Genomic DNA, 16,698 nt, shown 5'->3' with positions numbered 1-16,698 from the left:
CACTCCCTAGGAGAAAGTTAGGACATATGAAAACTGATTATCACTAGAATACCATTAAGCACATTTAGTTACTTGCTGAAAGAGAATTTTGCTTATTATATCTCTATTAATTTCAACAATAAAAATATTACATCTTAACTCAAATTATAATACAACTTAATTTAAAATATTTTGATTTTTTTTTATTTGGAGGTTTCTGTTGAACTGATCATAAGCCTAAAATAAGATGACAATATAAAATGTACTTGCAAGAGACAAAAAACTATTGACATATTTATGTAACATTAAATATGGGGATTCTCAATCAAATGTACTATATATTAAAATTATGTATAAACTTGGACTAAAGATAAAGAATGTGACTTAATTTTTGTAATGTTTTTAAGAACTTTACATTTATGTTGCAGTACATACTTCTTAAGAAAATTGTCTTAAAGTGAAATATTTGTTTCATCTGTGTTAAACTTTACTTGCATTTTTAAGTATTTAAGTTCTTGTACTGCATAAATGAAATGGAGCGTCTGAAGTTGACGACCTTTGAATCTAACATTTTAGTAATCTGCCCCTGGTAATTCTGCATAGAGTACTAAGAAACAATATGTGGTTACTTCTTTGTAAAAAACTTAAATATTAATTCTAGACACTGTCTTCAGAGCATGGTAACAGCTTAGGAAGCACATATAGCAGTCTCTTTTCTTAGATATCTTACTAACATTTGAGGGAAACATATTAAATCAGTATATATATGACTGGCCATTATAAGTCAGTAATTAAGTTTTACACATAAAATGAATATATACCATATTTTAAAAGTTTACAGATATATTCAGTAATGTACTCTTTCCTGCGGGTCATGTGGAATTAGCAGGTCATAAAAACAATTTCAGGGTTATTACCTGCATTTAAAAAATGAGATAGAACAGGATATGGTAAAATAGAATAAAAATTTCAAAGGTCATTATCTATCAAAATGGTGAACATTGCTTTTTGAAATTCATGGTTCAGCTACTTTGCACATGTTTGCATGTGTGAGGATTATAAGTAAATATTATTGTGGGTCAGGGTCAAATAATTTGCAACCATGGCAGTACCGCACCAAAATCAATCATTTTATTAAAATACCAGCATTTATTTAGATCTTTAGCATTGTTTATATTTTTTGTTAGTTAGAATACATCTGAAATACCATAGTAAAAACATTAAACATAAATTTTGTGGATGCTGGAGGAAGAGGTCAGTGGTAGCATGATTGCCTACCATGTGTAAAGCCCTGAGATTGATCACCAACACTAAACAGCAAAACAAACAACAAACAAATCCATGTTTGAAATGCAAATATTGTATACAAATGACTTTATCACCAAAAAGTTTAAAAATGAAAATAATTTATAATCTTACAATTGAAAACTTACCATAAATTTCTGTCCAACAACTATTATACCTATTTCACATACATATTCTACAGTTAAATTTATACCATGTATCTTCATTGGTATTTGGCTTTATTATTATATATAGTATTCATGTTTAGAATATTAGTATCAAATTAACAGTAGTATAATATTCTATCAGTTTGTTTATGTAGCTATTTTTCCTGAGATTAAACATTTTAAATAATAGAGAATTTCCAATATCACAGTCAGTATTACAAGAAACTTTTTTTTTGGCTTGTTTCTTTTGATTTGCTTGCTTTCTTAGGTTTCATGCTTTCACCATTTATTCAACAGTATTTTATTGAGATCTTAGTTTTTGTTTGTTTCTTTGTTTGGCCTCTGCCAGTTCTAAGGAAGAAAATAATTGACACTGCCCAAAAGTAGGCCAAGATTATAAGTATGTAGAGAAGTCACACAGTAATGTATATAGGTATACAATTCAAGTACACACAAGTACTGTTGTGATAAGAGAGAGAAAATATAAACTCTTCTGCTAATTGAGTAAGTGATATGGAAGAAGTAAAATAATTTTCACATAAAGATGGTCAATTAAAATTTGAATCCAGCCTATTCTAGGTTTATACTGTAACACAGAATTTCTCCTAAAGCAAATGGATACAGTGGAAATTAATTTGAGGAAACAATGTCTAAATTTATAATTTTTATGGTCATGTGAATTTTTTTAAGATTCAGAGATGAATTAACAGGCCCAAACTTCAGAAGATATGTATAATATTGAAGATATATTGAAATATCAATTTTACAAAAGAGTTTTTCAAAGTGATACCTATCTATAAAAACCTCCCCTAGATGAGATATTCTGAAATAATCTGGGATAATATTTTTCAGAAGATTTGTACCATGGCAATGTTATTATATCCAGTTCATTAAAAAGGTAGAGTAAATGGGTAGGTGTTCATAAATTCCAAAATCATATGATGTACTTAGTTATAGTAAAGAAAATTGAACAGTATAATATTGTACAAAGCACAGATTTTATCTGTAAATGTAGGTATAAGATTTTATCACATGAGAGCAAAACTTCCATTATAAGTATTTTAACAAATGTTAGCTTCTGCATCTTAATTTCCATGTATTTATCTTAATTTATACTTAATTCATGACTTTTGACAAGATGTATTGAGTGAATTTTATTTTTATACTACGTTTTCCTAGGGTCTACCAGGTCCACCTGGTGAAAAAGGTGAAAATGGAGATGTTGGCCCCATGGTAAGTTTGTATTTTCTACTTTTTGATGATTATTGTGAATCTCCACACTGTTAATTTCTTTTTAAAAAATTTTTGGTTCTTTTTATTTATACATAATGTTATGATTCATTTGGACATAATAATAAAAGCCTGGAATATATTATATGATGCTCTATTTCAGTCCCCAGTATTTCCTCTTTCCTTCCCTCCTTCCCTTGCCCTGTTTGCTTCTGTCTACTGTTCTTTCTGCTGTTTACTTTTATTTTCAGGGTTTTGTTGTTGTTGTTAGTACCATGGTATGTGCATGACAGTGATATTCATATATGAGCATAGGAAAGTTAGGTCACATTCATTCCTCTGTTCTTCCCTTATCCTATCCCCTCTCCCTTTTCCTTTTTCTTCAGTCCTGTATACTATAGGGATGCAGCCACATCAGTGTTTATAGCAGCACAGTTTACAATAGACAAGCCATGAAACCAAAGTATCTCTCAACAGATGAATCAACAAAGAAAACGGTGTATATATATACACAATGGAGTTTTACTCAGCCATGAAGAAGAATAGGTGGAACTGGTAAATGGGTGGAACTGGAGAATATCATGCCAAGTGAAATGAGTCAGACTGATAAATCAAAGGTCTAATGTTTTCTTTGATTTGTGAAAGCTAGTCCAAAATAAGTGGTGGTGGTGGGGAAGACAGGGAGGGAAAGAAACTAGAAGGGGGGAATTCCACTGAAATAGAAGAACGATTAGTGTACTACTAATTTCTTTATTAGAATTTATTGATCTGCACAAAGTAGTCCTAAAGACTATGGTGCTTTCTGTTTTACCCCTCACCTTTTTCCTACTCTGTCTCCATCTGTAGCCATTAAATATTGATATAATTATTTCAGCTATATCTCCTTTTCTTTATTTCTCACCTCAGAATAATATTATATGCATGTTTGGCCTTCATATGTTGTTACTTTCTTACCTTTATGTCTTTTATAAAGATGCCGTATTTTAGTTGCTTCTTAGGCTTTAACTTTGGACTTTGATGTGGAGCAGCATAAAATAAATAATAATCACACCAGATTTGTATAATTAGCAATTGTTGATGGATAATGAGATTTTCTTGTAATAGTTTGAAACAAATTATAAATTTAATAAAGAACTCAGTCGTAATTAGCATGATATGACTTATAACTATCTGCATTTATTAATTCTGACTTTCTGCCCTAAAACCTTAAACTAAAATTTGAAATGCATATATTTGTTTATTAAGCACTAATTTTGATAAGAAAATAATTTGCCAAAGTAATTGAAATCTATAATGAAATGTTATAAATACATTTCATAATGCTCTTTCCTTTCAACATTGCCCCCAATTTTTACTTTCTTGAGAAAACAATTTTGATAATTTCATACCTGTATGTTAGATTTTATTCTCTTTAAGGACCACAACCAGATTAAGTAGAAGAAATGTGGAATAATCATTGATGATTCAAATAGCTGGTTAATAAAACTTCCAAGCAGCCTCCAATATGTAGCAAACTACTCTTTAGATATGGTTGCTATGGTTCCATGAATCATTGATATGTTCTCTCTGACCTTATGGTAATAGAGAATACTAGAGAAACTTTTCAACCATGGCATTAGAATAAACTAAGACCTTTAAAAAAATACCAATGGTATTCACTACAGACTGTTTTAATTAAACCTTGAGATAGGGGGTTGGCTATCAGTATTTCAATATTTAATAAAAAATACCTTAGGTAATTTTAATGCACAGCCAGGAAAAAGAAACTTTGTTTGGGGACTACAACTAAAGAGTGATTGTTATATCCATGTCACAGACACACACATGATCCAAATACAAATTAATAAAAAAAATCAAAGTGCTTTTATTGAATTAAAGAATTCTAAATGTAGTCAAGTGCCTTTTTTCTCTTAACCTCATGGTCCCCTTATATTCTAGTATGTTGTTACATAAAATATTGCCAGTTATATTATGAATACATCATATTAGATGTTAGCAACAGGCTTTCTTGTCCTATTTTCTAATCAAATTGATTTTTTAGTGAAGGACTGATTTCTTCACAGATACGTGTGAAGGATTATTTGTATCTGTCAGGCACCTTAAAACCCTGATATGCCCAACTGACTATGATTTCATATCCTTCAAATTTCTTTTAATTTTCTTACTCACAAAATAGAACTGTTAAATATGCATTTGAGTTTGATTCTTATAAATTTTATTATTCATCTTTTACAGGGTCCACCTGGTCCTCCTGGCCCAAGAGGCCCTCAAGGTCCCAATGGAGCTGATGTAAGAACTGTCAAATATATGCTGATCATTTTGAAGTTACTTAAGTGTTGGTATTATTTGGTGGCAGATGTTTTCTGAGATACAATGGAGATAATCATGCCACTGTTCAATGTTAGAAGTGGATGAGAACTCAAGGATCATTTACTCACTCCACTTCATTATTCAGGGAGAAAAACAGGCTTTCTAGGGAACAAATATAAAATAGACATATGGTTCACATTCAAGATATGTTTATTGGTTAGTGGCAAATACTACTTATGTTATTTCTATTACAGTAAACCACATTGTTCAGATCAAAATACTTTAACTATGCCTTGCATATGATTACTGTTCAATAACTAGTTGCTGAATCTTTCAAACATAAGCTTTATCTTTAACAATGGCATAGGGGATGGTTTGTAGTTGCCTTTGCACTAGTGTATGTCTGTACCTTTACACATCTGCCCAAAGTCTTTTATTTAAAGGCTTTGGATTTTGTATTCTTGGTCTATAAAATGTGTCAGAGTAGTATGTGCATAAGTGCACCTCTTACTATCTAAAATGTTTCCTCTCAATTGTATATAAAAAAAAAAGATATTCCTGAAACTGACACTGGTACAGTGTTATAGGATTTGGAAATGTCAAGCCATATGTATCTTATTGTTATTACTAATCGTTTCTGTGTTTTGGGGATCTCCTTATTTTGTGTTTTGACAATGAAGATGTCTGTGCTTTGCTCATTCTTCTGGCTGGTTTTCTTTGCTTTTCCAGGCCTGCTTTTAATTCTAGCAGGACAGAACTGAGTAAAGTAGACCAGAAGTAATTGATCTAAAAGAGCGGTTGGTTTTCAATTCCCCCTAAGTAATTTCAAGACTAATCATTTATAAAGGGGGTATTTTTCATACTTACCTAGAGTCATAGTTTTAATCCACCACAAAATCATCCTGTAAAATTTACCTGACTTCCAGGGTAGAGAGATCAAAATTATGTTCCAAGTGTCAACTGGAATGATCAGACCTGCAAAAACTACTGCTCTACATTAGAAATTCTGGAGAATTTGAAAGTCAATGTGCTATATTAAATTATTTGCTGTCAGTACATTTGACAACGGAATTCTAGCATATGTTTCTGTCTCTGAGAAAAACTAGATATATATTTATGAACTTATATTTCAACACAAGAATAAGGATAACTGTATTACCTTTTCTACACTAAAGGGACCACAAGGACCCCCAGGATCTGTTGGTTCAGTTGGTGGTGTTGGAGAAAAGGTAAGAAATTTAGTAAGATGCCATTTGAAATAGCTGAAAGTAAGAGCTTTTGATAATATTGTATACTATTTTAAGTGCTTCTAATTTATAGGGATTTTTTAGTATTTTACGTATAGTTATATGACTCACATGACATCTACTCTAGTGCTTAAACACATTAAAAGTTAAAGTACTTTTGAGATACCATGTTTTTGATTGCCAGATATTGTACTGAATGCTGTACATGGGTTATTTTCTTTAGTCAGTGCAACAACTTCATAATGATGGTGTCAACATTATCCACCTTTGAGAGCTGGAAAGCTGAAACTAAAAAATCTTCAGTAATTTCATCAAAGTTTTTTCATTTAAAAATACACTCCACTCCATGAATTTCTGATGGGAGTTCACTCTCTAGATAGTCATAGGACTGAACATAGAAGAGATTGTTCAATGTAACTGACTTAAAAGGGAAATAGAAATGTTCATTACACAAAAGAATTAGTCATTGATTTTGTCATGTTTTGAGTTATATTTTCATTACTAATAATATGACCTGTCTTTGGCACTTTTCAAAATAGTTAGCATATGCCAAAACATCCAGGTTTGGAATAGCTTCCTTTTCTGATGAACATGATTTCATTTTAATAATTTTCTCTTCTTTTATGAAAATGTCAAAATGATTCACTGATTTTTAAAAAATTTGTATTCATGCTCACTTCTTAATAGAATTATGAAGAAAAATATCATTGGTATTTTCTTGATTTAAAAAATAAATTATTTACCAGTTTTGAGGAAAGAATTGAATTTCATAGCAGAAAATATTATATGGTAAAAAATTAAATTTTTTCCTGAATTTGATAATTATTTAAAGATATCAGATTTATCCCAAACTTTTAAAAGTGATTCTGCTTGTCTGTAATAACAATGGCTTAGGAGGCTGAGGAGGGAGGATCACAAGTTTGAAGACAGCCTTGGCAACTTAGCAATGCATTAAGCAATTTTAGTGAGATCCTGTCTTAAAATAAAAAATACAATGACTGAGGATGTGGCTCAGTGGCTAAGTGCCCTGGGTTCAATTCCTGGTACCAAAAGTAAAGAAGTGATTCTGCTCCTTGACCTTAAGTCTTGACACATTTTATCTTGTACTGAATTATTAAAAGAAATTCATTGATTTTAATTAAAGAATTTGAAAGTGCTGGGGTTGTGGCTCAGTGGCAGAGCATTTGCCTTTCATGTGTGAAGCACTGGCTTTGATCCTCAGCACCACATAAAGATAAATAAATCAAGGTTTTATGTCCATCTACAACTAAAAAAAAATAAAATAAAAAAGAATTTGAAGCTCAGAAATAAAATGTAATAACAGAATATGTTATTTTGATGTTTACTTTAGAAAATTTATGTGATTATTCCAATACATTAATTACTTCATTGGAAAAGTTTGTGTTAGTGCATCAATGGTGCAGTTTATTTGGATATCTTTTTTATATTCTGAAATTGAAAGTTGAGTGTTTAAGTTGTTCTGGTGGGTGGAGGGTGGGATTGAAAGAGCATTTGTCTTTGAGGTCAGTTGTCCTAGGAGGAAAAGCTTAAGACAATGCTGATTTGTGGATACTTGTGTATCAGATCAATGACATCAGCCTTGACCCTTTTCTTTGTTACACTATCACTTTTTGGTTCTAATGCTGTCTAGTAGTGTTCGACTCAGTCCCTGGTTTTACTAGCCGTTTCAGCTTGTTTCCTAAAGATTTCAAATACAAGGGAATAGATTTAAGTTCTTCATTGGCTTCTTTTATGCTTTTTCTTCTGTGAAACTCTTGCAGATAGACACTGATGTTTGGAGTTCGGAGGAAGTCCCACACTGTTTCCATTTTGTTTAAAGCCTCTGTGGTAGCACCTTACCAACTATGAGTTTTATGAGGATGATTCACTCTAGTTGGTGATTTGATTTTTATGTTTTAAATGTACCTGATTTGAAATTTGTTACATGACAAAAGAGAGCTCTAATTTTGCTCTTTTATTATTTTTAATTTTCTATGTGACACCAAACAGTATAGAAATAAAACACTTTAATCTTATTTATTTATTTATTTATTTATTTTTAGAATCTGCTATATATTATAGATTTCTGACATCATCTTTCATTCTGGTTGAACATATCCCCATTTATATTTTGGAAACTTTATTTTCAGTCATTAAAAATGAAAAATAGAAGAAGGCAATGTCTTTAGTCATTGTGTGCTTTGGATGAACATATTTAACATGTTCATGTAATGTATATTTACCATAAGTAACTTCTGAACTTTAATAATTCCCTCAAAAGAGGGTATTTTCTTAATATTTAATATGTCTATAGCTCTGAACGTACAGAGTAATGTATTGTTCCTTCTGTAGGAAGCTGTACTTAAACAAGCAAACATTATATAGAATGAGGTAAAAAGGTTTATAAGAAATGACACTTTCATAAACTAGCACTTTGTCATCTACCAGTTCACTATCATATAACTTACATCAAGTATTATTCTTTAGAATCAGTATTTTGTAATCTTGTTGATATATTCCCTGTGGCATTATTTTATTCATTTGTAATTTTGTCCTACCCACTTTCGAAAATTGGAACTGAGGTATTTCTAGAAAATATTAATTACATCTTATGGAATTGCTATATATATTGTGCATACTTGTACAATAAACATAATTTTCATATGTGTTTCTGGACAAATGAATATTAATGTATTGTTCTTAAATTTGACTTTATAATTACAAAGGTCATCCTTAAACCGTGAAAATTATTTAAAACCATCTCTTCACAGCCTATCATTTTCTCTATTAAAAAAAAGGAAAAAAGTTTTATAGAATCTGTTTGACTTTACAGTTGACAGGGATTTAAAAAACTATAGTTATTTGACCTCTAATTGCTGCCTCTGCATTATTACCCTGGCTTAATATGACACATAAGAAAACATTTTGTACAGAATCAACATATTTTCTATATTCTAAATAAATATTATATGTATACCATATATAAAATATTTAACATGAGCATTTTACAGTTGATTTGAATTGCAAACTACTTGTTTCCATTCAAAGGTATAAATAACCAGCTCATAAAAATATTACTTATATATCAATCCATTAGACTGAGATAGCTCAACAATTTCTTTCTTCATAAATAATAAAAATGTAATATTTTACTTGTAAGGTTTATCCAAAATACTGGAAATACTTGCTATTCACCTTGAGAGTAGAAAATTTATACACACTAACTACTACTGATAAATTTCTTAAAATACTTGATGTCTTCCACAATTATGCAGATAATATAAGGACTTAAAATACATGTATATTCTCAAAGAGTAAGAATTTTGTACACAAAATAGTTTTCTCTGTGTTTACATTTAATTTGCTACCCTTGAAACCATTGAAGAGCATGGAGTTTGTGCTACAAATATTGGCGATACAAGAGTTTAAAATTAAAGGAAACTCAGGCCTCATGTATCTTTTTCAATTAAGAAGTACACAGCCCACTTCAGAATTGCTAAGATCTCTGATTTCAGAGTTGGAAGTACCATGATTATAAGTGGAAGTACAGTTTATGAATGTACTGTATTACTTAAACAATCACTTTAGCAAGTTGTTATATTTTTTTATGTATTTCTCCATTGGAGGCATTAGCAACAGGCTTTCATAGCTAAAATCTACGTGTCTAGAAATTTATGTATTATTCTGCTAAGCTAGAAAATAGCCACCCATATCTAAATGAGATCATAAAAGCTATGAAATTTATTGCAAGTATATTCTCAAAGAGAGCAGTTTTGTTAGTATCTAAATGCCTTCTATACCTCATAATTATACTCTTTTCTCTGTGTTCTCCTGATCTCTATTAACCGTATCCTATAGGATTCATAATGTAGTCTCAAATTATTAGACGATTTGTTATGTTAAAGAGAAAGTGAATTCATATTTCAGTAAGAAACAATTTGAAACTTTTAATCAGTAAAATTGATTATAATGTAAATATTGGTGCATACAAGTACATGATTTGTTGGGAAGCATGCATATGTCAGTTATATTTGTTTGGTGGTAAGCTAACTTGATGTGCTGACTATAATTAACCCATGAGAATTGTAATATCAAGCCTATGTGGTTCTGTCTCCTCATCTGAAAAATAAAAATACTGAATTCATTAATATAAAAAGTTCCTTACTGTTATTCAAGTTTTTCTTTGTCTTTTTCTAAACAATAAAATAATGGAGTGACTACTCTCAAATGTACGATCATAACTGAAGGCAGATTTACAACTGCAAGATGTCATTTCTCTGCTCTAATGCTTATTTTTTTTTTTTTCCTCATAGGGTGAACCCGGAGAAGCAGGGAACCCAGGGCCTCCTGGAGAAGCAGGCTCAGGTGTAAGTGTCATCTTATTGTCAATATAGGATGTTAGTTGTTTGGAAATTTCTTTAAAGCATTTTGAAATGTAACTTAACTACCAGTAATGATTTAGGTTTTTAGTTTCCCTTTTCAACCCATTAAAAGCAATCAGAAAGGCAGAGACTTAATGCTTAATACCATCGCATATCCTAGACTATTTCCATTCACATACAAGTTGAGAAAGATAACATTTGCCCAAGTGAAAGCATTACAACTAATAGCCTTTAATGGATGCATTCTGTTATACTTTTTACAATGTTCAAAACAGAACCCCCCAACAAAGAATTGTCTGCTCGGTATGCTAAGGTTAAAAACTGATTTAAAGCTTGTAAAGTAACTATTTTCTTATGTTATGTAGGGTCCCAAAGGAGAAAGGGGAGAAAAAGGAGAAGCTGGTCCACCTGGTGCTGCTGGACCTCCTGGTGCAAAGGGGCCACCAGGTGATGATGGCCCCAAGGGTAATCCGGTGAGTGAGTTTAATTCTCTTTAAAGTGGCATTTATGCCAGACTCACTTTTGAACTTTTTGTAGAAATATTAGAAATATAGTTAGTGAAGCTGAGTTTTATTCATTTCATATATTCATAAATATTCTTAATTAATTTTACTTTTAAGAAATTTTCCAGCACAAAAAAATATTCTCCCTAGACTTTGCCATGACTTTACCCTTTTAAATTTCAAATTCTTTCATTTATTTATTTTTCTTCAAAAACCTTCTTTTAGGGTCCTGTTGGTTTTCCTGGAGATCCTGGTCCTCCTGGGGAACCTGGCCCTGCAGTAAGTATTATGGAAAAAAATATATGATTGATTTTTGTAGGGATGTTCCCAGTGTTTCTCTTGTTAATAAAGAAGATTCTTCATTACTCAAATGGACTTTCAAAAACAGAACAAGAAAGAAAACAAACAACTACAAGAAAATACATGTGATAATATTACTATAGATTATTATTTCTACGTATATGATTATGATTACCTATTACTAAAGTTGCAGGGTTGTTGTTTTTCCCTGTCTCTTTTATAATGCAAATCCGATCATCTACTGTACCATATCAGTTCCTGATGAAAGGATGAACTTGCCTTTCATGCTAATTGCCTCTTCTTACTTGACTTATATCAAAAGCATACTATATTTTTAATCTGATATAGCAGCAGTTTTATTTATCTTTAAGAGGCACCACAGTCCTAAAAGAAAATAATAGTAATTTTATTTTTCCATCTGATAATTTATCTCAAGAACACACTAAGGTAGTCTATTAAACCTTTTTTTTTTCCCCTGATAAAATGAAATGTAGTGAAAAATGTCTGGATTCATTTTCTCTTATTGATCATAGGGTCAAGATGGTGTTGGTGGTGACAAGGGTGAAGATGGAGATCCTGGGCAACCGGTAAGAAAGCCCATTAAATTTTTTATTAATCTTTACACACTCAAGTTATTTTAAAGCAATGATCAACCTTTCAAAAGCATAGCTCACTCTGTGTACATTTTTCCAAAAGAAATATTTGAATTCCAGTTTAATTAGAAGTGTTTCTCTTGAGATATATCAAAACTATAATCAAAGTCCTCATAATAAAAACTACAGTCACAGCATACTAATGATTTGCCATACTATATCAGATTCAGTTATCCATTAATTTGTGTTAAATAAAAATATTTTTGTATCTGTTCTTTTTAGATATACATGACAGTAGAGTGTATTTTGACATATTATATATACATGAAGTATAGCTTATTGTAATTAGGATCCCATTCTTGCAGTTGTACATGCTGTGTAGTTTCACTGGTCATGATTAATATATGAACTTAAGAAAGTTATGTTTGAAAAAAAAATAAGACTGAAAGGAATTTAGAGGTAAAACTTCATAGTTTCACAAATTTATGTGATTATGAGTATAATTATTAATTGCATGAGTCGATTAATTAGTATACTGGTTGAATATTTGCCAAATAGAAATTAGCATTTTTTAAAAGGACAGAGTTTTACAGAGGGAATCTGATTCACTCTCCTTTAGCTTTGAAGATTACCATAAGAATTTATCAACTTCATTTGTAGATATCTGGAGGAAGTTTAGGTATCTGAAATTAAGCTGATTTTTTTAAGGAAAAATAGATTTGTGGAAATGAGGAAGCAAGATCTATTTAAGTACAGGTTTTGAGAAATTATATAATCCATAAGATAATTTCCAATTTCTTTAACAGTGTCTTTCATATGTAATTTATATTTATTTATAGGGTCCTCCTGGTCCATCTGGTGAGGCTGGCCCACCAGGTCCTCCTGGGAAAAGAGTAAGTTTTTTTTTTTAATTCTTCATTTTGAAATATCTGTTCTTTATTCACCATTTATTTAAACTTATGTATGTAAGCTATAGGCAGTATATTCTAAGGATACTTATTCAAATAGAAGAATCTTTAACCACTTCAATATCATTATGAAAATAAGAAAAACAACTCCTATTTAGGGCGTGCTTAGTACTCTCCTCAGTGAAAATATAGACTGTTATAACAAATTCCAGTGGTACCCTGAACATCAACTCCTGGAGTACCATGTGTGGATAAGATGTCAACGCTCCAGTGGTAGCTTAAAGCATTGCAAAAACCTGCATGTCATATGAGTAAAATATTATCAGGAATCAGTATATAATATTATATTGCTTTACATGGTCAAACTTCTCTTTCTTGTGAGTAAAAATTCAAAAGAATTTTCCTGAAGATCTGTACCAACTGTTGTTCAAAATATTGACTGCAGAAGAACCTGGATTTTCAAAACTCTTAAACTAAATTTAATTTGCTTTTCTATTTGATTAACATAATAATTTTATATATAATGGGGCACAGTATGATATTTCAATCCAGGTATACAGCATGCACTAATCAAATCAAGGTAATTATCATTCCCTCCCCTCATCATTTATGGTTGGGAAATTGAGGCTCCTCTCTTCTAGATCGTCACAAAACTGTACATCAGCTTATTATGAACTATTTATGATTATTATGACCTATAATCCTCCCCCTGTCCTGTGCAACAACATTACAACTTATTCCTTCTACCTGTGTTTGGAACCTGTTGTCCAACCTCCCTTTACCCCTTCTTCCCTCCACCCTGCTGAGCATCCAGTAATCAGAGTGTTCAAATTGGCTTATTTTAGCTTTAGAGAGAATGTATGGTATTTGTCTTTTCTGAGTCTGGCTTATTACACTTAACATGATGTTCTGTAGTTTAGATAGTTTTCCTATAAATGACAGTACTTCAGGTTTTTTATTTCTGGATAATATTCCATTACATATATGTAGCACATTTTCTTTGTCCATTCATCTTTCTGGGAACACTAGTTTGACTCCATATCTTAGCAATTGTGAATAGGATTGCTGTGAACATGGGAGTGCAGGTATCTCTACAGTACACCGATTTAATTTCATTTGGATATATAAGCAGAAGAGGGATGGTTGGATTATATGATAAATCCATTCTTTTTAATTTACTTTAAGGAACCCATATACTAATCTCCATAATGACTATACTCAATAACATTCCCATGAACAATGCATTAGAGTTCTTTATTTGCACATCCTTGAAGAATCATTTATTTTTGTCTTTTCAATGATAGTCCATCTATTTCTAATGATTTGCAATTATTATTTTGATCTCCTCTTTTCATGTATTTGTTTTCCATCTATATTGCTTCTTCTAAGAAATGTCTATTCAGACTATATGCCCACTTTAAAAATTGGATTATTTGTTTTAATGCTGTTGAGATTTTTGAGTTTCTTACAAATATTTTCCCTCACTCTGTTGGGTATTTTTCTATTCTGTTCATGGTAGTTGCCTTTGCTATGTAGAAGATTTTGGTTTGATATAACCTCATCTGTCTATTTTTTGCTTTTGGTTCTTGTATATTTGGAGTCATATAATAAAATGCCTATATAAATGTCTGGAAGTGTTTGCTGATGTTTTCTTCCAGTAATTTATGGTTTCAGTTCTTACACCTGGGTCTTTGATCCATCCTGAGTTGATTTTTATAGAAATTGAGAGATAGAGGCAAGTTTCAGTCTTCTACATGGGATATCCAGTATTTTTTTTAAAGAGACTGTCCTTTCTCCCAGTTCTGTTTTTGGTACCTTTCTCAAAAATCAGTTGGTTGTGTAGGGTTATTTCTGGGATCTCTATTCTATTTCCACTGGTCTATGTATCTGTGTACAAGTACCATGCTGTTTAGGTTACTATGGATCTGTGTTTTGTCTTGAAATCTAGTATTGTGTTGCTTTCAGCATTTTTTGTGTGTGTGTGCGCACACATGTGCACGTGTGTATGCGCAAATGTATGCACATGTGTGTGTGCTGTTGTTTTCAATATTGCTTTGACTATTTGTGGTCTTTGGTGGTTTCATATGAATTTTAGACTTTTTTCCACTAGTTCAATGAAGAATATCATTGGTATTTTCATAGGGCTTGAATTTTAAATTGCTTTGGGCAGCATGTTTAAGGTTTTTCTTACAATCTATGAAAATAGGAGTTATTTCCTTTTTTCTTTTTTGTATCTACTCATTGTTCAGAGATTTTCATTATAGAGTTCTTTCACTTCCTTGGTTAAATTTATTCCTATGTATTTTATTTGTCTTCATAATTATTGTGAATGAGTTTGTAGATTTATTTCTCAGCCAATTTATTATTGGTATATAAAAAGATTACTGATTCTTACATGTAGCTTTTTTATCCTACATCTTTACTAAATTCATTTATCATTTCTAATAGTCTTTTAGTGGAGTCTTCAGATTTTCTTTTTTTTAATATATGGAATCAATCATACTGTCAGTAGAAGGAGGTCATTCAACTTCTTCCTTTCTTGTTTGTATACCTTTCATTTCTTTCCATTGCCTAATTTCACTAAGACTTCAAATACTATATTGACAAAATGGTGAGAGTTGACATTCTTGTTTTGTTCCAGGTTTTAGAGAAAATGCCTTCAGCTTTTCCCCATTCAGTATAATGTTGACTGGGTATTTAGCATATATAGTCATTGTTGTTTATGTTAAAGCAAATGTCTTCTATACCTAGTTTGTTTAGAGTTTTAATCATGTAGGGACATTATTTTACTGAATATGTTTTTACATTGGTTGAGATGATCATATTATTCTGATCATTCTGTTGGTGTGAGGAAGTATATTTGTTGATCTGTGGATGTTGAAGCATCACTTGATCTTAGAGAATGACCTTCTCAATGTGCTACTGAGTACCATTTCATAGTATTTGGGGGTGGGGATTCTTATACCTATGACCATCTAAGATATTTGTGTTTAGTTTTTTGTTGTTGTTGTTGTGTTCTTGTTTTTTGGTTTTTTTGGTTTTTAATATGGATAAAATGCTAGACTGGTAGAGTGAGTTTGGAAGAGTTCCCTCCCTTTCAATTCTTTGAAATAGTTTTAGAAGATGTGGGCTTAGTTTTACAAAAGTTTGGTAAATGTAGCAATAAAGCCATCTGATCCTGGGCCTTTCTTTTAGGGGAAACTTCATTACTGATTCAATCTCATTACTTGTTCTTGGTTTCCTGTGTCTGTCCTTTGTTTCCTGTTGTACCATTTTCATAATGTAACAATGTCTATAGACCAGCCTCTTGTAGCACCTAATAATTTTACATTAGATTGTTAGTGAAAAGAAGACAATTGAACTATCAAATGTATCACAATTAACATTTTCTGTTTATCGAAAAATATTAAAGAGACATGGAAAATAAAAGATCCGTTAGGAGAAGATATTTCTAACATAGAGAAACTTGTAAAGAATAATTTTTCAAAATATCTAAGTATTTCTTCAAATTCTGAAAGAAAATATTCCAATAGAAAAAAAATTAGCAAAAGTCACAAGAAGGCATTTGACAGAAATGCCCCACAAATACACAAATGATAGATATGATGTTGTTGAAGTCAGAGAAATATGTGCTGAAAATCACATGGAAATAACATCCTGTATTCACCAATTAACAAAAATCTACTCTTGGCAAACCAGATGTTAGAAAAGATGTTTTCAAAAACGAGGGGGATTATCATTCACATGTATTCTTTGTTAATTTGTAAAACCACTTTAGAGAAATAGTTCTAAGTT

General features: G+C 31.1%; 1 protein-coding gene across 6 annotated transcripts in view; it reads left to right on the top strand.

Moving 5' to 3' along the window:
• Col11a1 (collagen type XI alpha 1 chain) overlaps nt 1-16,698 on the top strand; it is a 211,632-nt gene that overhangs the window by 168,658 nt on the left and 26,276 nt on the right. For all 6 annotated transcript variants that reach the window (XM_048814622.1, XM_048814625.1, XM_048814623.1 and 3 more), the window contains 8 exons: nt 2,610-2,663; nt 4,896-4,949; nt 6,146-6,199; nt 10,531-10,584; nt 10,965-11,072; nt 11,328-11,381; nt 11,936-11,989; nt 12,835-12,888. In XM_048814622.1, coding sequence (XP_048670579.1) covers nt 2,610-2,663; nt 4,896-4,949; nt 6,146-6,199; nt 10,531-10,584; nt 10,965-11,072; nt 11,328-11,381; nt 11,936-11,989; nt 12,835-12,888 — 486 coding nt within the window. The remainder of the gene's footprint in view (nt 1-2,609; nt 2,664-4,895; nt 4,950-6,145; nt 6,200-10,530; nt 10,585-10,964; nt 11,073-11,327; nt 11,382-11,935; nt 11,990-12,834; nt 12,889-16,698) is intronic.

This window comes from Marmota marmota, unplaced genomic scaffold (genome assembly GCF_001458135.2).
Source record: "Marmota marmota marmota unplaced genomic scaffold, marMar, whole genome shotgun sequence".
Classification (NCBI taxonomy): Eukaryota; Metazoa; Chordata; class Mammalia; order Rodentia; family Sciuridae; genus Marmota; species Marmota marmota.
This window is presented reverse-complemented; position numbering and strand designations above follow the sequence as displayed.